Source organism: Dendronephthya gigantea, unplaced genomic scaffold, assembly GCF_004324835.1.
Source record: "Dendronephthya gigantea isolate DGI-Jeju-01 unplaced genomic scaffold, DenGig_1.0 000014F, whole genome shotgun sequence".
NCBI classification, from domain to species: domain Eukaryota; kingdom Metazoa; phylum Cnidaria; class Anthozoa; order Malacalcyonacea; family Nephtheidae; genus Dendronephthya; species Dendronephthya gigantea.
In genome coordinates this window covers 618,418-640,934 of record NW_021163024.1, presented here as the reverse complement: position 1 = coordinate 640,934, position 22,517 = coordinate 618,418, and the positions used below count along the sequence as shown (strand labels likewise).

The following is a 22,517-nucleotide window of genomic DNA, read 5'->3' as shown; positions in this document are numbered from 1 at the left end:
TGTTCCCATGACAGCGTTAATAGTGAGCTTTAACAGTGACTACCAGTACGAGATTCGTCATTCTCGCGCGTTGTTTGCTTACGCCATCAGCCAAAACTCGTAGTCGTTGGGCTTTTGAGTACGAGTTTTTTGATAAATTTCTTAATCAAAAGCCCAACGACTACTAGTTTTGGCTGATGGCGTAAGCAAACAACGCGCGAGAATGACGAATCTCGTACTCGTAGTCACTGCTAAAGCTCCCTATTGTCATTCTTACAACGCCTTAAAATGAGGCAATTTTACAGCTCCTCGATGTTATAAGAGCAGCTGCGAAGTGATAGCTGTTTTAGAGCTTATATAAAGAAACTGCAATATCAGCTAAAAATCGGAGGTATTTAGCACAATTGAAACGTTTGTATGAGTACTTCAAAGTCCTGGCAGCATAATTAATTTCCACTAGCTTAATTCAAGCAAAATAATTGACTAGCGACGTCGAGCTAATTAATAAATTAATAAAAACTAATAATAAAGCTAATAATAAAATTAATAAAGCTAATTAATGGAGAAAACACGTTTGCTCCACGCCCAAGGCGAAGGAGATCGCTGATTTTTATTTTCCACATCTCTTATTTTCACTTATCTTTTATTTTCCATTCATCTTGTCTCACATAGAAATTGCAGAAGAGTTTAACTGAGTGACTGCACACGTGTATAAGCGTGTTACAGAGAGAATTACAAACATGTAGTTTGTCCTGCGTTCAAGTCCACGTATTCAGGAAATACATCCATCTCGATGACGATCGCCAGCTTTTACATGCACGAACTTCAAACTTATGTAGAAGTAGCTTATGCAACAAATAAATAACCGTTACAGACACTACAGAATTCGCAAATTTGCTATCACACAAATTGGTTCCATCAGTTTCACGACGACATATCGTATTTTACATGTCTTCTTTACGTCAATCCTGATGACTTGAAGGTGATGGTGAAGGTTTGCTTGTTTTGTCTTCACCCAAACAAACGTTATCAGACATCACGGAAACCTCCCCACATATAGACACCAGTCATTCCCTCAAACTTATCCTGTCCTAACCTTTTTCTGTTTTTTCCGTTTCTTTTTAGAACTAGTAGATTCTTCTAAAGCCTGTAAAAAATGCAAACATCGCGATTGAACTATACAATATACGATCCTGGTGGGATAAAATCGTGTCATCAACTATATAGGTATAAGGTATTTACATCGATCCATGCAAAAGAGGTCAACTTAAAAAATATATTGAACGACATGTATTGAATTGTACATGCACGCAGTTTCACCTACACACGTAAAAAATCACATCGTCTAACTATAATCTGCAAACAAGCTGTAAACACGTTCTGTTAACATTGTTGTCCCAAGCTGCCAACAAGCAGGGGTGGATCCAGCACTAGTGCACTAATTTGATCCAGCACTAGTGCACTAATAGCATGACACAAGAAAACTGCTAAAAATAACCACTCTGTTTTGTAATGCAAATTTGTGCACTAGTGCTGGATCCACCCCTGCCAACAAGTATGGGACAGCCTGTCCACATAAGTCACAGCAACGAATGTTGTTGAGTCATCAGACTTGTTACAAGTCTGAAACAAACATGATCTAAAAATACTGTCACAATCTTGTGTTGCCGAGGTTGTAGCCATGAGTTGTTGTCTCATAACTGTGTCAGATTTTGTCAAAACAAACTTGTAAAAGTCTGCCATCGGACTTGCTGTTACAGCAATTTGGAACAAGCAGTGCATGCGAACACTGTCATCATCACATAAAAACGTGTGCGTTTTTATACGCGTGTCTTCAATATAACAACCATGCAATGTGGTTGCCCATGCATATTATATGATCTAGCCGGCAATGCACTATAATAATATAAGAGCAACACAATATTATTGGGAGAGGTGCTTACCAACGATTTTCGCTTTTCTGGCTTGTCACTTAAAAATCAAAAGCAAAAGTTAATCAATGCGGACTATAAGGAAAGGAAAAGCATATTTTCATCAACAACTAGTTAAAGAAATGAATACCTTGCAATACTGATCATTTGAGATGGTCCTTTGCCCTTCAGAGCTTCATTCCAGTCATTGTCTTTACCAGCAATTGCATACCTTATTCAAATAAAAAGAAACGGTAAAGCGAACGTTTTTTACGAGTCAAAAACTTGCAGTTTGCTGTTTGGATCTTTTCCCAGTTTCTAATATGTTAAGCCAAGATCTGCCCTCTCATTTTAGCACCCCCCCCCCCCTCATATTTGCCAATGGACTTTTTTCTGGTAAACTCTTTAGTCTTTAGGCAAAAAATCACTCCAGAGACGGTTGAAAATCCCTCAAAAATTGGAGTTCACACTGGAAAAAGTGTGAAATGAATATATAAGTAACTGCAAACGTACTGGCTTAAATCCATTGATTTTAACATTTCTGTTTTCTCTTTTTGTTTTTCCTTTATTTCTTCAGCAATTTCTTCCTGTAAATGAAGTTCAAAATTGAAAATATCTCGGATTGTTTTAACCGATCAAGTAATAAGTATATATTGTTCCATACATATATTCCAATTAACGTATAACGTATAATTTCTGCAGCAAACAAGTGCAAGGGCAGTCTTGTGAAATGACAGCATATTGTAAAAAGTATTTTCCCCTTAGGAGCTGCACCACAGTTAACTAAGACCTGATTCAGTGTGTCGTGTTTTACATCTGTGTCTACAAAGTGAGCATGACAACATATAAAGGGGTTCTCCGTTCAGGATTTCTGAAGCTGCATTAATTCCTACTATGTTTTCGATATGTATAGTCAGTGTATATCCAGTGTATTATTAGACCAGTGATAGCAAAACTATGAACTGTGCGTGTGTCGAGCAATCTTAATCGACGATTTTGAAGTGCACTAGAATATACGTGCAAATTCTTTACGAACCTTCTTATACTAGTTCGGTTTCGAAATAACAATGGCTAGATTTAATTGTAGCTTATAGTTTAGCAAAGACTCTACTTTAGCATACCAGTTCTTCATTGAGATCTTTAGCCAATGGTTCCATGATTATTTCCTTTTCCTTCGACATTTCGCTCTCAACTGCTGACTCAAGGATCTCGTTAAAATTCTGGAGTAAGAGTATTTTATATGTTTACGTATTTTTTTATTTGATTGTGTGCGATTTATTAAAAAAATGAAGTAGAGCAGTGTTTTCTAACCTTGACGACTTTTCTGATAACTCTACTAAACAAACCCAGAAGTTGACTGACAGGCAACTGTAGCTCTTTCTAGAAAACAAATTATTAGGTTATTTGGGAAAATATTTTATCATCAAATGAATGTCATCGCAAACTGTTGCAACCGCTAAAAATCGCCTAGAAAATGCTTTTTCCTGCGTTTGTTTTCTACTCTTCTATATGCAACCACAGTGTACGAAGAAGAAGTCTATTGCAAGTATTTATCAACTCGTTATATGAGCGTTATATGTACACCATATCGAATGTCTATATGTTGAATATTGAATATAGCGCCGTTATGATGAAATAAACTATCGATAGTACTCCCTTCGTAGGCGATGTTATTACGTTAGCATCGCTATATCATTTATGGAATCAGAATTATACCTCAAAGTCTTCCATAGTCTTGTGTTGCAGACCTATTCCCATGAGTATCGCCTGGCAAAAGTAATGCAACAAAATCAGAGAACAAATATTTAAGCAATTTATAACGAAGACATTTCTATAGACCCCATGTATATATAATATACCCGATTTAAGTCTAACAAAATACCAAACTCACGCTTTGCACACCAGACAAATGGAAGTTCGTCTTTTGCAAGAAAAACAGTCGGGATACTGAAAAACCCCACAAAACATTCAAGGTATTAATGAGTAAAATAAGTAAAGCACGTTTCAAAAGATATTTACACTGTTTAAACTGCACCTACTCTCGAAACGGGCAAAAACGAAACTGAAAAATAGTATATTTGAATTTAATCGGAGATTGTCACTCTTTAAAAGCGGTGGTGCTCGAGATATTGTCTAGGAAATAACATCTAACTACTACAGTTAGCTATACTAGCCACATTAGTCAGGGGCCCGGAAGATACTTAAGACTGGAGGTATAATATTCATATATATTCGTGTTCTGCATTATCAGTTTATTTTCCATGGACTGTTTTGACGGTCTGTCAACACGACCACCCCCCACTTCAGGATCTTCCATGGCCGCTGTTAGTAAAAGAAAAGAAGCGAGAAGCTGAGAAAAACAATAACATACCTGCAGGGAGTAGGTCAGTGATTAGATGATAGTCAACCAAGTTTTTTGAGTACATATCAAGTCTTTTAATATCGTACTTTGTTAATACGCTGTACAATTCTGATTGCGTTAAACCTTCGGCAAAAAAAGAACAAGACCCAATTATCCATCAATTGCACTGATGAAGGCCCGGGTTAACGGACCGAAAGCTTTGCAGTATTAGATACTTACGTGGTGTAGCTACAAGCTAAATTACATATCGACTGTCACCATGCAAACATACAAGAATATTATTATAGATGAGAGAAGACTCTCTCTACTCTCATCCTCTTGTAAAGCCTTGGAGGAATGATAGAAGAGAAAGGAGGAGAAATAGCAGAGAGAGGAGGGGAGATAGAAAGAGAGAAGGGGAGATAGGAGAGAGGAGGGACGATAGAGAAAGAGGAGGAAGATAGAAGAGAGAGGAGGGACGATAGAGAGAGAGAAGGGGAGATAGAAGGGAGAGAAGTGGTGAGCGAGGAATAAAGGAGCAAATATTGAATACTTCTATATTGTTTATGTTCCTCTGTGAACGACCCTAATAGAGAATACATAATATAATGATGAAGAGGGGGTCAAATTTGATGCAGTTGCACTTTCCATATCTCTTTTTCAAACAAGAGTAAACTTGACTTGTTACACAGTCATTTTAACATGTAGTTTTCCGGTCTATCTACATTTATAATTTATATATTTGTACCACATGACGTACCTTGATTACTACCAACAAAGACTTTGTTTTGTAGCACACTTAGCGCCAGAGTCGCGGAAAATAAACCAAATTGAAACGACAGCAAGGACAAGAATCGTCGTCGAAAATCTAGCAAGTCAAGAACACGTTATTTTTAAAATTATTTTGGTGGAACACTCGTCTGCTTAAACTTTCATACCAGCTGAAGACTTTGTTTTACAGTCTACTTCATATAATTTTAGTGTTGCCTAAAGATTCGATAAAAGTTTCTAGCGATGTTCAAGACTATATATATGGAATTAACAAACACGACTCTGATTGGTTGCAGACACAAATATAGCCAAACAAATGCCAAACTTTCATAAACTTCAGTTGTAAACTTTTCAATTCCTAAAATATTTACGAACTTCAAAATCAATAAAGGCTTCGAAATATTTTGGACATTGACAGAGCTAAGAAACATCCGATAGTAATATATTTCTGTTAAAAATGACCGATGAATCTGATTATGAACCAAATAGATAATGTTAAAAAAAAATTGCATTTGAACATGCATGATTGAAACTATAATATACAATAAATTAGCCCAGCTTTTAGTAACTAACCAGTCCAAAACGCAAGTAACCATCCCGAGGTGCCATTTTCATCAACGTGATGAAGATCTCGTAACATAATGCAGGAATGTTCACCTGTCAGTTCGTTCTAGATGAAAAAAACTAATGGTTAGTCCTAAAATTGCAAAGTGAGTTTCTTCACAAAACACTAAATGAAATTACTCACAGCAGTCTGTCTTATGTAAACTGGAACGAAAGATGACTTTTTCCAAAATCTAAAGATAATCAAAATCTCAGAGGTTTATACAACGATTATCTTAATAAAAAAGGAAACAGTGAAGTGTCAATGTGTCAAAAGCCATGTTTTACAATTTTCACTATGTATGATGTAATCATGTAACCTGGTGTTAACTTCAATAAACTGGAAGCACAAGGCCTACCGCAAAAGATCATTAGTCAATCCATACGACACACCAAGATAATCCAGCCTTTCTGCACAGCGTTCATTCAATTTTAATAACAATGGCGGCAGATTATAGCGAGGACCGATAGTTTCTTTAAGTAGATCACCAGACTAACAAAATTACACAAAAATTGCACATTTCACAGCTGATCAAATGCTACAATCGTTTTTCTCAACATCCTAGCATTTCTCAACAATAGAAAATGGTCAATTTGAATTTATTTTAATGACAATTTAGGTTTGTTTTCCATCAATTCGGCTATAAAAATAGCGAGAAAAGATTTACATCATGGTTCGTTATTTACACACTTCAATATCTAATGACATAAACGTGTAAAAAGAAAAACATACACACGCCGTAAGTACATGGAGTGCGGTAGTTGAATGAGTAATTTCAAACCCATTTAGTCGCCCCAATTTAAAAATGTTAAAACATGCATGAATAACCTCGTTTAAATCAGTTGGCTGAATTTCTTGATCTGTTGGTTGAACAGTGCTCTCTGAAAGGTCAGCTATCTTGCCTTCGTAGTATTGAATTAATAACTGTAAAGCTCGTTTACCATAACCCATCTTAAAATACATGAGAAATATATTAGAAAGGAAATGATGGAGGATTATAACTGTTTTCCGAGACGCTCACTTTTGTTTCGATTCATTAATCTGTTTTGTGTTTACCCGTCAAGGATACGAGACGTTTAGAAATTCTTTATTTCGCTACGTGTCGAGAGGTTTACTCTACCCGTCTAAAAGCCCAACCTGTTCGCAGACTAAATATTAATTTGCTGGAAATTTTTGAAGCAGAATATTGCCTCAAATCGCCAAACTTCCGTACGGAACCAAAAACAAGAATAGAAGTTGTAAAACTAGTGATGGTAATTTAGAGGCGACTACTTACCCCCTGGTAGTCAGGTGAGTGGCGATGCGAACTATTCTTCCACCAGACAAACTGGGAAACTCGTAATCATTAAACTAAAATGATAAAAAATCGTTTCACTTGGTTTCTTTTCATAGGTTCGTTAGGCTTCTAAATGAATATAAACTGAGAGACGCGATAGGGAGAACCCCACCCCAGCCCTGCAGATTCTTCTCTCTATAATTTATACTCTAGCTACAAAAAACATCCATGCATCTTCGACAGAGAAAAGTTCACATAACAAAGGAATATAAAATACCTGCTGAGATATGGTCCATGGTATCAAGTCCCCAGATGCTCTTTTACCACGCGCTAAACTGTTCATTATTGAAGATTTGGATATTTCACCTTCCAAACATACCTACAAACGAACCAGATACATGTAGTTAAAAAATCTGTCATGCACTTGTTTGGTAACTCTGTCAGACCAGTTTCATCTACTTTCTTGCCTATTTTGAGATGAATATTTTGCAGATTGTTTGACAGTTCCATAAGACCACAGTCGACCCAAGTTGTAAATATTATGTGTAATATATTTATAGTAATATACCTACTTGTATGACACAGAATACTTCAGGTAATGTTTTCTTTGCAGGATCAACAGGACCAAGCAAGCAGAAAATATGATGAGCCGGAGCATCTGATAACAACTGAAGATCATTCGGTGTGTTCTATCATAAGGAATAAATACAACATCTTAAAACCATTAAACATGTAGAAGACGAAACATTCTGCTGGTAAAATGTTTTGCTTTTGAATAATACAGATCATTTTTCGTCTACGGGAGGCAAAATTTGAATTAGAAACTAGCCTTAAGGCGCACGATTGACATTTAGACTGGGCTCAGATATAGACAAAACTATACGCAATCATCATTCTGAAATACACATGATGACAGGGTTTAAAATGAAACATAACGTTAATTTCACAACACCAGACGGAATCTTTTTCAGGAAAATGTAGGGGGGCGAGCTTGACCACCCCGCCGCCTGCTCGACGGTCCATACATGATATACTGATCACTGTATTGTCCATGTATTGTCTTGTCTTCGGATACATCACATAATGAAATATCCCTGACTCTCTATTTATCCGAAACCATGATGATAACAAGCACAAATATTTTGCTTCATTTGGAATACACGCCACATCATAAACCAAACCAAGCATCTTTAAACCACACCATGATAAAGATAATCTTATGTTTTTCATTGATTCTCCCGATCCATTTGCAGCAAAAAATGGTCAAATTGGACGTTACCAAGTTGCCGTTCTTGACTGGCAATTATTGGCAGTATTTTGAAAGACGATAAAAGATTTTTAACCTACCTTCAGATACATGCCACAAAATGGTCTGTACCTGGGGGCAGGTAAGAAATCAATTATTCATTTATGTTCTTGTTGAACAAATCTACAACAGCCCCACTATCACGATTACTGTATTATAGCACTACCGCAGTACGATTCCCGCCAAAGGTAGCCTCAATTTCCTTAATTCGTGTACAGTACGCCGCTATTGTTTATTTCATCATGCTTTACCCAGAACAGCATGAGTTTATTGCAACGGTACAAGAAACTGCTATAATCCAATTGTTGAAATCTACAATAAAATTGTGAGAAATGCTGTGGCTACAATATTCTTCCTTACCTTATAATGCGAAGATACATAAAGTGACATAATTCTCTGAAGAAACACTTCTGAAGCTTTATGATATGAGAAAAGCGTATCTCTGTTTACGTAATATCTGAGATAATAGTTGTTAAAGAAACATTCAATTATTGAAGAGGATAATGTATTCGCCTTTATCAAATACTGGGATGAAGCGTAGAATACCAAATACAGTAGAATATATGACGAGGCATGTATTAAATTTACTTCATTGTATAATCAAAAAACCCTTTCGATAATTACGCGATAAGATTATCATTTTCAATTTAAAACCGCCTTTAATGATATACAGTAACTTCTATAGCGCCAAACCTTTTCGGTAACAACGTAACAACTTTATTGTTTTTCCAACTTAGAATAGAGTAAAGCGAAATGAATTTCACGTTTTGCTCTCACGAACTATTTTCTAATAAACAAAACTTTCTTTCATCAACACATGCATGCATGAAACAAGAACTTTCATTTTGACAAATAAATAAGAAATAAGCAAAAAAACGAGGCCTCCGGTTTTGCCCTGGGAATGAAAGGATACAGATCACAGGCATCAGGCAGAGGGCAGCCAGATGAAAACTTTGGTACAATCGTAGCATCAAGACACAGCAAGTGATTCAACCAGTCTTCCACAGCATCTCCAGGTGAATAACGAATTGACTCATTCAAAGATACTTCTGATAAAATACGGCTCGCTGAACTTCCAGTGTTGGTATCATTGCTGTTCTTAGATTCACTCGTTGTTCTCGTACCCAAGCCTGAACTTTGGACACGCAGCTGACTTATTAACTTCAATGACAGTGATCGACCAGTCCCCTCGTATCTGATTTAACAGAAACAATAAATTGATTGCAAAATGTAAACGTACTGTACATACAGCCCTGCCAAGTTCATTAATACGCGACTAGCACCAAGGAGTCAAGTGACCTTTTCCGTCTTGTTGAATAAAATGATCGGTTGATTCGTAAAGGAAAACTCGTTGTGGATTCCAAATTGATTCAACATTGTAAAAATGACCTCTTAGTGTAAGTGTAAGTCGCATAATTATTCGGTGGACAACCTGTTGTGGAAAACCAACTATGAACTATAGTTTTTACTCTTGAATGTTTTGAAGTCAGAAAATTTCAAATTAGGTGATTAATTTCTCGGGGAAGATTACGTGATTTTTGCGAGTATTTTTCAAAATGGCGACAAGGAATTTTAATACGTGAATGGGTTTGCTCAATGAGTTCAATCATTCTCAGAACAACATTAGGGACCTTAAGATACCGCACAAAATCTACGACCCGGACGTGACATGAAGACAGCCGCTAGTGTTAGGAACCTAGTTTTAATCTGTTTTACATGCTGCTTTCAATACGCCTCTGACTTTGTTCACAAAAAGAGCAAAGTCTATAATTTTTATTCCAGTTGTGAAACTATGGAAATAACGACAGTATTACTTCACGTCCGCGTCGTAGATTTGGTGTATTTTAACTCTTAAGGTCTCTAAAAAGGAGCTTTAGCAGTGACTACGAGTACGAGATTCGTCATTTTCGCGCGTTGTTGCTTACGCCTTCAGCAAAAACTCGTAATCGCCGAGGTTTCGAGTACGAATTTTTTTTGGCAAATTTCGTACTTGAAAGTCGAACGACTGCAAGATTTGGCTGATGGCGTTGGCAAACAACGCGCGAGAATGACGAATCTCGTAATCGTTCTCGCTGCTAAAGCTCCCTATTATCCCAACGCTGCCGAAATCTAAAACAGATGACAGGCCGGCCTCTTTGTTTAACTGCCTACTGACTACTCACTCTGCCGGGCGCCTTGTACAGTATGTTTACATTTGGCTTAGAAATGGTTATCTTCAGCAAAATGGCATTTTACCAGCTGTAATGTTAGATATTGTTCGCGCGCCTCACAGCAAATGCGGGTATTGACTTTTATACTGTCATGTGAGGAAACTCGATGGAACGCCATTGCATTATCATGTGATACGAATAAAAATTTCTGATTGGATAATTCACGCTTGAGATATAATATGGACTTTAATTACCCATTAATGGTCGACGAGAGAAATACAAGATACGGTCCCAGTAAACTCTTGACCAGCGGTAATGGAATAGCGGCTGCCTCATCAACTACCACTAACTCAGCCTGACCGAGCTTCTGGGCATCACCTGGATGGATGTACTGAAAATAGATAAATTAAACTTAATAATGTTCTCATAGACAATATGTCAAATAATATGATGATTTTGTCAAAATAAAAAAATGTCGAAAAGTCTTTTGAATACAATACTTAACAGTCCTGGAGGAATTACAAAAGGGCAGAACAGTAAACCAAAATAATGACAAAAGTAATGAATAGAAGCCTGGCATGCATTGAAAATCATATCCTAAAAGATCTCGACAAAGCGTTTCGAAAATCGTATATTTTATCATGCTAATATTAATAAACAAATAAGCATGTGATGTTGCTCGTATGATTAGGGATTAATAGTACTCGTTATGTTTGAAAATTTTGCTAAATCCCCCGGCGGCTTGTCCAATTTCTGCCAAATTTTCAAGCATCGCTCGTACTGTTGATTCCGAATTGTACTCGCAATCGCATGATTATTTATACCAATCACATTAGTATGATGACAATCATGGCACTTGTTATATAGGTGCTGTGTATTTTAAATGTGATGGCCTGGTTCATTCGTAGTCATTTATGTTTCCCGAGACGAACATTCAGACTCTTGGGAAAACAAAATTAACTATTCCCTCGGGAGCATAAAAGTGTATATTATTAACCAGCCTCGAAATTTCGTACGTAGACATACAGTAGATAAGGTCCCACAGCAAAAGCGCGGTCCCGCATAGCTCCTTAACTAGACCCATGTGAGTAAAATATTCTCACCTGTATAGTCTGTCTGTGCTCCCTGAAAACATTCACACGAACCACGGCTTTGTTAAACTCCGGGTTTGTCGACTGAACCAGTTCATAATCCAAATGTTCCTTGGCGAAGAAAAAAATACTCGAAACCATCAATCGTCAAAACACATGAATTTTAGGCTACCAATTAGAGGGCTTGGAACTCAACAATTATTTTAGAGAAAAAATACTATAACATCGCATATAAAACGAAATTTTACCAAAATATGCAAATTTTGAAGTTTTTTAAAAAAATAAGAAATGTGTAAATGTAATATATGTGTAAAGTTTTGACCTGTTTTCGTACAAATTTTTTACTTTTCGGCCTGTTTACACTTGAGATTTTTGCTGCGATGTTATGTGCGATTTTCTTCTTTTGATAGATGTGAACGAGTGAATTGGTTACTGATGCTGAAATAAGAGCTCCTATACATCAGAGCATTCGTAACTAATTACTCGTTCACATCTATCAAAATACAATACCTGGTAATCCAGGGCATCAAATCCTTTAAACACAAACTCGAACAATGTGTGAAGATTCTCTGGACTTGGCGAAGTTACAAATATATTGGAATATCTATATAAGTAAAGTTATACAGTGCTGTAGATGTAAAACAAACAGCGGAGGGCTTCAATTCCATCCAAATGAAGATTCAGTGACCTCTAAGGATTAGTCTGGTGTAAAGGGTTGTATTGTATCCGCATATTTTGAACAAAAAAGGAGCAGGGTTGAAATACAATTAAGAGATTTGTGAAATGGAAAGAGATGCTGCGTTGTGTGTATCCTTGCATGGAGACATACAAAAATGATACAACTGCTCTTTCTGAAGTTGCTTACAATATCTAAGATAGTATTCGGTTGAAGTAAAATGAAATGACATAATTTAAAAGCTCACCCAAACGCAATTGCAGCAGCCATCGCCAGACCTAATGCGGCTGACTTTCCTCGACCTCGTGCAGCAGTCAAAGCCACAGTTGTCCTCAACGTCTTCTCAGAGATTGCTTCGATAAACTTTAGCACAGCTTTTGCCTGAGAGAGGAAATTACCGCGTTTATTAGATTACAGAACAAACTTACACATTATGTGCTTGGCCTATTCATGCAACATACCCAGTAAGAACACAGGTTTAGATTTTTTGAAAACGTTTCTTCCCGCACGTAATACAAATTATACACAGTACAGAATTCACTATATTTTTAAAAAAAATTTGCAGTTTTAAATACTTCAAGATGACCTATATCTGCCTATATCGTGTTTAATTTTTTATGAAAGTCAAAAGCCTTGTGATATCCAGCAGGCCTCTAGCCCATATCTTTTACTATACATCACTTTGAGCGAAATTAAATAAAATATGAAAATTTAGTTTATTGCTGGCACCTGCAGCCCTTCCCTACTCAGATGTCTGTCTATAACCAGACAACAATAGTCTCGCGACGGTCAAATCATTCGCAGCTTAAGTAATATCACTTTACCTGATCAAGAGTCTTGCAACAGTTGACGATAACACCAACAGGTGGAGTATCTTCCAGGGACGACTTTAACTCTCGAAGTTCAACATCGTTTGGACTCACTGATTCTTCCTTTACAAAATGAACACATTTGAATTATTAGCCAACGATAAGGGAAACTTGATATACAGTTTCTTCATTTCACAACACTGCTTTGTCCACATGCAGGAATGTCGCATGGCTTTAAACAAAACTGACGCTCCACCAATTTTACCATTCCAGTCCATTGGTAAGAGCCATAGTTCAAATCCGCATTCAAAAGCGCACGAAATATTCTCGTGAAATAAGCACTGAAACATTATGATATAGTATATCTGCACTCGGCAGTGCTTTACGTCTGTCTCGGTGTCGCAAGATTGTGTCATCAACAGAGAAACATGATACAGGACAATTTATTTACGAGAAATTCAAAACCGCGTTGAGAACTCAATATGTGAACTTAATATGTGGGTTCAAATCCCGTGAACAGAACTTTAATGATTACGTGATTGAAATATTATTTCACTGTTAGCCAATAGACAATTAAAAAGGTATGTACCAACAACAATGCATAGGACCAATCAGAGCAGGAGAGTGGGAAGGGCCTTTTCACCGTGCTCAGACTTTGATCCCAGTGTCTGAGCACGGAGAAAAGACTCTGGATACGAGGTTGGGAAGTGGGAGCTAGGGTATAGATGAGCCCCTTAATCTCTGGCTGCAAAATATATGATTGACACTGCTTTTTGTTCAAACAACATCAGCCGGAATTTTTTTCGCTATACAATTCAAAGTCATACCATGTATTTTTATTTATTTATTATTTATTATGCTTTGCCGGATACACACATTTACAGTACAATAATAAGCACAAATGATATACAATTACATGGCAGGGTATCCGCTACAGCTTACGCCAATTACAACGGGCCTTGACAATGATACAACACAGAAGACAAAACGAAAACACATTTAAAGGACTAATAACAACACGAAGTCGAACGAGACAGGTTGCTACTGGCCCCCCCCGTAATCGAGTTTCCCGCTACTATAAGTATTATTAAAAATACCTTTGTCACTGGTGTTAGTGGTGTTATCTTTAATGTTTGAGATGAGATTGGTAGAACATTGAGACGATCATCGATAACCATACATTGCTTACATGAACTCAATGATAGAATAAACCTGAGAAAGAAACAGCCAGGGGGGTGTGAAAGAAAGAAAATTTTTCAATTGTGGAATTCTTGAAGTTGAATTCTTGAATTATTTGACTGTGGAACATAGGATCAAGTTGGATATTCGGTAAATCAGTTACGATTTTGCGGCACTTCACTAGATGTAGGTGGATTCTAAAGGTTTTTTTTAAAGGGTCTCAGCTAATTTCGAATGGAATCATACACAACTCAATTTATCGAACATTGTAAAACATAAGATCAGGTTGGACATGTAGAACATAAGATCATGTTTTTAGATTCCTGTGGATCGTTGGTGAAATGAGCCAAATATAGCTAGTATACTCCGCAGTTTAAACCTGAGAGGTAATGACAACACTCCTCGGGTTTTTTACCATCGGCAAGATTGGATGGCTGTTATACGAGTGTAATGCGGCAGTGGACTGTGGAGGGTTTTAATCGCAATTATTAACCAATGCTTCCTCAGCAAAGTATATTGTAGCTAAATTACCTTTCATTAAAACGTCCAACAACATCTTGATGAGACTCAGTTCTGTAACGAGCATGAACGTCCTGATAAGAGGGAAGATACATCCAGTTAGTTTATTAGGCTCACTGTTTTAATCTCAATTTTCTACTTGGGAAATACACCTATCATTAGAAAAACGATTGTTTTTATGAAATGTTAACATGAACATATGAATATACACCTCGAATTATCGTATCTAGGATTCAATATGGACAGCTGCAAAACTAAAAACGATCAACAATACGTTGAGACCTGCATTGTCCACAGTTGCCATCAACTTTTAACAACAAGCAGATTTAGCACGAGGACGTCGTTGACCTCAAAATGGCGAATATATGGCGTGATGCGCCTATATATGGACATGCCATGTAATTTAATTGCCATTTTCACGTTGTCGTTGACGTTCATGTCTTCACGCTACAAAAACCAGTTTTAAATCCTTACATTCAATTCATTTTCAACAATATTGTTCAAATCGTTGTTCAAACATGTTGTTGACAAGCGTAAACAATATTGGCAGCACAACATTGCTTAATGCTGTTATAAACTGCAGGTTGAAAGTTTTCAGCTGTTTTATGACATAAAAAAGAGCACAAGCAGGGGCTAATCGCTGTAAATCACTTTTTAGCAGCAACAGATCATTGATGAATATTAAAAATTAGTATTTTTGCACAAGTGAATATAACAAATCCTACATTCTGATTGGTCAAATTTTACGTATTATGCTGTTATATTCACCTCATATAACCAAACCGAAATAGCGCAAAATAGCGGGTAGCCGTTTTGCGGACGTTTTTTACAAAGAGATAAGCGAACAAATGCAGTTCTTGTGTCAATTCACTTGTGCAAAAATAATAAAACGTGCTGTTTATATTCCCCTCGACATCGTCTCAGTGAATACTCCCCGATAATCACCTGGCCTTCGGCGAATAATTGTTAATTATGAAACGGAACTTGAACAATAAAAACCTCTTTCTCGCAAGGATGGAAACACTCACCATAGTCATTGTATAAAGTTGTTTCAATGACGTCATTGTTCGCAATAAAACGACAATTATTCCACCACCTTCAACTGTCTCGACTGTTCTGGCGAGGAGATTGGGAGTGAGAGCTTCAAAATCCTAGGATGAAAATAACAAGATACTAAATTGAGTTTTCAGCCTTCACACTCATCTTATACCAAATCAACAACGTGAACATATAGCGACATCAATCATTAAGCATATGTGTAGGACAGAAACGACGAGTAAAACACACTTTAAAATAAGTGGTAAACAGTTGTTGTAATTATTTTATCAATTGTATCAATTTAACAAGGTATACGACGTTAAAGACATTGGGTCCGCGTTGGGGGACAATTCTATGAAGGCCGATTTGAACATATATGATATGAAGTAGCCTTCCCTGCGTCGTAAAATGCAGAAGTTCTATATTTGTTCTATATACGTCAGTGCAAGACTTACCTGTAATATGCACATGCCATATGTATTTCCAAGTATTTTATGTGTTTCATTATAATAACAATATCTGATGTTAGTTGATGATATAAACAACTCAAATGGATCATCTTTGTTCAAGTCTAATGTTCCACTTTTTATTTTCTTTTGCAGTTGTTTCATTCTCTTCTTTCTGTGACTGTTAAAAATGGAACAGAATGTCAGAAATATACCTTTAACCTTTTCAGTGATTAACAAAGGTTGGATCACCTGGAAGGGGGGAGGCCAGTTGGCAGGTGTGGGTTGAGGTACCCGACACCGCGGAAATTGGTATAGGCTGAGCCGCAATTCTCGATACTTAGACTTCAAACTTGGTGAGGAAAAAGATTTATAAATATTCAAGAAAATATGTCTTGCACAAAAGATTTGAAGCTTGCTCACGGTAAAAACGAATCGTCTGAATTAATAACCTTGTGTATACTTTAAGCCTCAAAATGGCCATTTCACAGCGGTCAGATGTGTATGATGAGCTGTCAAAAGATTGCAGAATGCGTATTCAGAAGAAAAATTGAACTTTTTTAAGATATTCAAAAGGTTTCTCTTTGATAGGGCGATACAGAAATGCACAATTGTGAACCAGCGATTAGATTTTCGGGTTGAAACGTCTTAAACACCAATTTCTGCGGTGTTGAGGTACCCTACATGCATGCATTTACTGTGAAAGATATTAGATTTGCATGTTTGTTAAAAATATTACAAAAAATAAGATGATTAGTAGATTGTTGGAGCCTCAAAGACTCTAAACTTCCAAATACACTAAATTAGTTGGGTAATCATTTTCATACATAATCTGCCAAATTTGACTTTATATCCAAATTTGCAACCCTCCTGCACCCTCTCTGACGATGAGCTGATTATGTCAATCCTACCACTTCTAAGGTACTGTACTGAGACTGAGAGGAAAATGATTAATAAAATCAACAATGTTGACAGATATTCATGAGCAATTTGAGCAATTAATTAAATTTGACCCAATCAACTGAAGAAGTTTGGTATAAATTTCAAATCTCCACACATGAAATATTGTCTTATTAGCACTACCTGAATGAACACTAGCCTAGAGCATTGTTGATTATATTATTTTACAAATTACCTGCTAAACCCAAGCTCCTTTTTATAACACCATAGAACAGTTGGTCTTGCCTTGATGGTTGCTTTTGATAGCATGTGATGCAGAATAACAACCTACAGAACATAACTTCTGGTTTGAAAGATGCAAAGGTGGTGCAAAATACCATTGACTTTGTGGTTAAGTAAAACGGAAAAGTAAAAGGCTACAATACAATAGTCCATCATTTAGGAAACATGCCTCAGGTCAACCAACCATTTTAGGCAGTTGTTATATATTTCAATAATTTCATAACACATTTCAGTTGCTAACATGTTTAAAAATATCAGTTTAAACCCAATTTAATAAAAATCCTATGTTACGATGTCGATGATAAGCCATCAGTGACAGTGATCAAGCATTATAAATTATGATACAATGTGATCAGTATAAAGCATTTGTTTTATACCAAATGGCTTTTTTCAACAAGAGTATTTCATGCTCTAGCTGTCGGAGTTAATGGACAATAAAATATTAAGAATGAGGAAAAGGGAATATCTTGTTCAAATATAATTTGTTGACCACGAGTAACGAGACGGAGTGACGGACGAGTGCAGAAATGCAAACGTGCTCACAACTCACAAACCTCACATTCAAAAAACAAACAATCGCCTTACTTGATCCCTGCCTTTGTCCCCAACAATAAAAACCAAAGAACGGTGTCGCAACTGAACGCCATTCTCGATCAAAACTCGAATTCTGTTGTCGATTTTTTTCAAAACCATTTTTTAAAACTTATTTTATCCAAACCAAAGGTCCGAACACTGCTCGCGCTAGAAGATAACGAAATGAATACCTATCTTGGACTTCATCTTATACGAATATAATGGCTGCATGACCACTGAACTCTAATAAAACTGGATTGAAACTCCACAGAAAACACCATTTAGGGGCTGTTGAATGGAAGCCGGGCTGCCGCGCTTAGTGAGACAGCCGGCTAGCGAGATCTCGCTACGATTACATTTCCTAATAAAAATTCCCCGCTCGAAAATAAAAAGACCCCGCTCAAAAGAGGCGAGATCTCGCTTAGCCGGATGAAAATATTTTCATATAAACGCTCCAAGCGGGCTGGCCCGGTTGCCGAGGTAGAACCAATTTTTGAACTCTACATCATTAAAAACAAACAAACAGTGACAACATACTATAATAGATGCTAATACTAATGTGATATGAACTTTAAACGCAAAGTAAAAGAAATAAAATAATTTTCTATAACCCTTAGAGGACTTGCGCCCTACCAAAACTTGTCGCCAGAAAGTGCTAGTAGCTCTGTGGTGCATAACCATGGCTGTCTTTGCAATTGAAATGCTTCTACAGTCCCTAAAGTTTATAGGTGGGCATATTTTACCAAGATAAGCATCCAATGTTTGCCAAAAATACTAGACTAATATAGAAATTAAATATCACTAAAGAAGCATTGAAGAAGCAAAAGGATTTCTCAGTTTCTTTTTCATACAAAAATCGCTGTTATTAAACATAAATCAATCACTAAAATGGCCAGCAACAAAACAATTATGTCAATATATCGAACAATTGCAAAAAAAACGTTAATACTAAAGTTAATCTCAATAGCAAGCTTTGATGTAGAAATAGCAAAGCCTTTCAGCAAGCTTTGATGTAGAAATAGCAAAGTCTTTTCAGCAATCTTTCATGTAGAAATAGTAACTATGGTTTCAGGGAGCTTTGAGGTAGAAATGGCGAAGTCTTTTTAGCCAGCTTAAATGTAGTAAAAATCCTATAACGACATCAATCATTTTGTAACTCCGTTACTTCTTACTCTTGTCTGTTTTAATTTTTCCAAAACTTTGCCGACACAACGGGCATTGCGTTCTGAAACAGAAGTGCATTTGGTTACATATTATCAAAATTTTACCCTTGTCAACAAGGTACAATAATTGTGGCACTTATACATCACGGGCTGGTTGTAAAAAAAAGAGCAAGAGTACATATTTATCATGCAGGGGGAAAAACTAAAAGTTTTTCGACACAAATACAAAAATATTATTACAAATACAACAACAAATATAGCTATATAGCATATCAGATTTAAACTGTTCATCACATGTGCGAAAATGTACCGCATTCGTACAACCGGTCCCCCAGAATAAACAATCCATCAAAAATAGCGGGTGAAAACATGCCTTTTTGAAATATTACGACTGTGCCTTACGAATGTTTATTTGTTTCAAGTTAAAAAAACAAAAGTAGGAAAGTACATACATTCCGCTTTGCACCATTCGAGAAGCACACTCCTTATGGATCCTGTGCGAACACGGCAATATCTGACACCCAGTGAATGTATCCTAAAATAAAAATAGGCGAGGTAAGTCATTCAGTTAAGATTCCAAGACACTTCACTCGACGTAGGATTATTGCTAAGTGTTGAAGGGTCTTAATTTCGGGTGGAAATCATGAAAGTAGGTGAAATTTCTCGAAATAAAAAAATCACCAGAAAAAGAATAGATATTTGCATTTTAGTTGTGGTGTTGGTGAAACATGGTGTGGGGGTACATGGGAAGGAGGAGCCAAGACGCTTTTTGATTCCGAGGATCGGGGCCATTTTTCATGGTCGGTAGCATCGTTTCGTTAAAGCCTGGTTCTCATATGTCGTAATTCATCGGTGATGTTCTACGAACTATTGCCAGTAAAAATTTTAACCAATGAAGTAATTTTTTTATTCGATAGACAAAGCATTTTATACATCAATAATCACCGACAATAGACATCGCCGATGAATAGCGACATATGAGAACCAGGCCTATAAGGGACGGGGAAAGTTATTCTGAGACAAATACCTAGCTGAAAAACCTGGGCCAGATATAACCCTGTAACTATAACTAAATAAATAGTATTGTGTTGGAGTTGAGATGGTGTATAATTCAACAAAAATTAAAAACAGAAAAAATTGGGAAAGATGCGAATTGAAAAATCCTTAAGTAACCTAAACTCAGTATGCCCTGATATTTGACAGTGTGCCTACTTTAATAACCACTATATCCCTGACCGGGGTTGTACAGATAAGCCACCTAATGGTTTTGAGTAAAAGTCAAACGTGTATTAGTAGCTATTTTGAATAATGCTACCGACCGTCAAAGATGCCACCAACAGTCTACGGTAATTACCCAGCGTCACTTTCGACGCAATCACTTTTCTCAGAAATCTCAATATCGCTAAAGTCAAAGACCGTATATATAGATCATAGCTCTCAACCAATCAAAACGCGTATAATATAACAAACAATTGATAGCGCAGAACCTACTTCATAACAAATGCAACACTCGTCATGAGCAGAGCCTTCTCGACATCTATGATTTCCACGCAGGTTAACATCAAGACACAAACCGCAGACATCGCAGTGGAATGAACGATCACCGTGCACTCTAATAAAGAAAAAAAGAATATCTTACGGCACTTAAACGCAAACCATAGGCGCACTACCAGGCCTATAGTTTAAGAAGGGGGGGGGTTCAGTACTACCAGGCCTATAGTTTTACGAAGAGGAGGGGGGGTTCAGTAAACATTTTTCTCAAATACCAGACTAAAGTTTAAACTCCCCCCCCCCCTCCAGAAAAAAACATGGCGTTATCTATAGCACGTACGACCACGCGGAAACGTAGTTAACATGGAACCACGGTTAGGGTCAAGAAAGAAATTCTCACACTTGAAACTTACAATCCAACAGATAGATATAGCCATTTGGCTCAGAGGGACGTGCTTTCCTGCAAACGCTACGTGTCAAAATTTTAAGCTGTCGTGACCAGACGATTGCTCGGCAATCAGGTCGGCATTTGCTATATCTGAAGTTAAGGCTTGCGTCTGGCAGAATGAACTATTTTCTACCTCCAAAATTGCTGAAATTTCATTGAAATAAATGTTCAAACTAACGAGATTGCCAAAGCAATGAAATTAGAGATTAAACAACTTTTTGTGGTGTTAAAACGTTTTGTCAACATACCTACAAATTCCACATTTCTCACAATGAAATGGATGATACTGTGTTCCAGTCAGACTCTGACAAATGGGGCAGAAATACTCGGCAAACTTCAAGTTACACTGAACACAATTTGGCGACTCTTTAGGAAAATCTTGTATTTTACCACAACGACGACATTTCACTTTCTTTATATCACGAGATCTGAGCTTTCTTTCAGCACACTGACTCTGGGAGTTATGACAACGATGACAAGGCCAGAAACGATCACAACATGCAAACTGAACAGTGCAATATCGATCAAAATGGTCGCAAGAATAATCTCTATTCTGCATCCATGCTCTGATATCCTCTTCGTTTACACTACGGGTATTTTCCTCCGAGGGACTTGTACTCTGCACATCTCTTTCTTCAGGAATTACACTCTGGGGAGTTTAATCCTCGGAACCTGTTCCCTGGTTGGATGCATTGCTGGTATCTGTTGTTTGGGCAGATGTAATCCCCTCGTTTGATTGATTGGCGGAGGTTTGTACCTGGGTACCTTCCTCGGATCCACTCGTCCCAGCTTCCGGAGCAGGCTGATGAGCGCCATTTGAGGAAATCGATTCAGTGTCCTCTTGAACAGGATAAGCTGGTGGTGTTGCGGTACGTTGGGGTACATTACGGTACCTTCTTTGTAAAGTAGTATCTTGACTTGAAGTTGATGTTCCATTAGCTTCAGATGGCCACAATACATTCTGGTCAGCGGTAGTACCACTTTCTCCATCCACGGTCAAATTTGGCACTTCACGAGTGATGGATCTGGACTCTGCATTGCCACTAGTACCCTCGCGACGGCTTGTCTGTTCTGAGATTTGGCTAGTAACATCAGGCTGCAGTAAGCTATAGTCACCTTCTTGAATACAGTCCAGCAGGTGTACGAGATCAACACGTCCAATATCATAAAGCCCATTTCTGATGTACTCCGTATTACCAACCCGGATCATCTCTCGATTCTCCAATTCTTGGAAAAACTCAATATCGTTGGGGATATTTCTCAGAGCTCTCGCTGGTATTTGACGACCGACATAGCGTCGAAGCTCCTCCCAATTTAAAGTAGTCATTCGTGTTACGATGCACTGTAGTAAGGTCCGAAGAGGAATTGAACTTACGGTTTGACTGCCACGTGGCTTCTTTCTTAGAATTCTGCTTGTGATTTGCAGCTGCGGAAGCTCCTTCGCCGTTAGTTGCTGAATTCTGACCATCTTCTAAAACTTCAACAGATCTACAGAGTCTAAGAACCAAAGTATTCAGCTCTTTTAATATTCGACGCTTTTGGAAAACTACCTCGTTCACTTCGTT

General features: G+C 37.3%; 1 protein-coding gene across 1 annotated transcript; it reads right to left on the bottom strand.

The window, feature by feature from the left end:
• Window positions 1-557: 557 nt before the first annotated feature.
• LOC114519819 (RNA cytidine acetyltransferase-like) lies at window positions 558-18,004 on the bottom strand. The gene is given in 31 exon segments (XM_028539997.1): window positions 558-1,126; window positions 1,923-1,950; window positions 2,041-2,121; window positions 2,403-2,476; window positions 3,011-3,109; window positions 3,201-3,269; window positions 3,606-3,656; window positions 3,781-3,836; window positions 4,261-4,374; window positions 4,991-5,098; window positions 5,575-5,671; window positions 5,750-5,798; window positions 5,964-6,097; window positions 6,434-6,556; window positions 6,882-6,895; window positions 6,898-6,955; window positions 7,159-7,260; window positions 7,454-7,570; window positions 8,548-8,644; window positions 9,101-9,382; window positions 10,592-10,728; window positions 11,441-11,539; window positions 11,939-12,032; window positions 12,352-12,485; window positions 12,929-13,036; window positions 14,011-14,125; window positions 14,624-14,685; window positions 15,640-15,762; window positions 16,105-16,276; window positions 17,231-17,322; window positions 17,863-18,004. Coding segments are annotated over 31 exon segments (3,063 nt in total). The 5' UTR covers window positions 17,971-18,004; the 3' UTR covers window positions 558-1,060.
• Window positions 18,005-22,517: the final 4,513 nt, after the last annotated feature.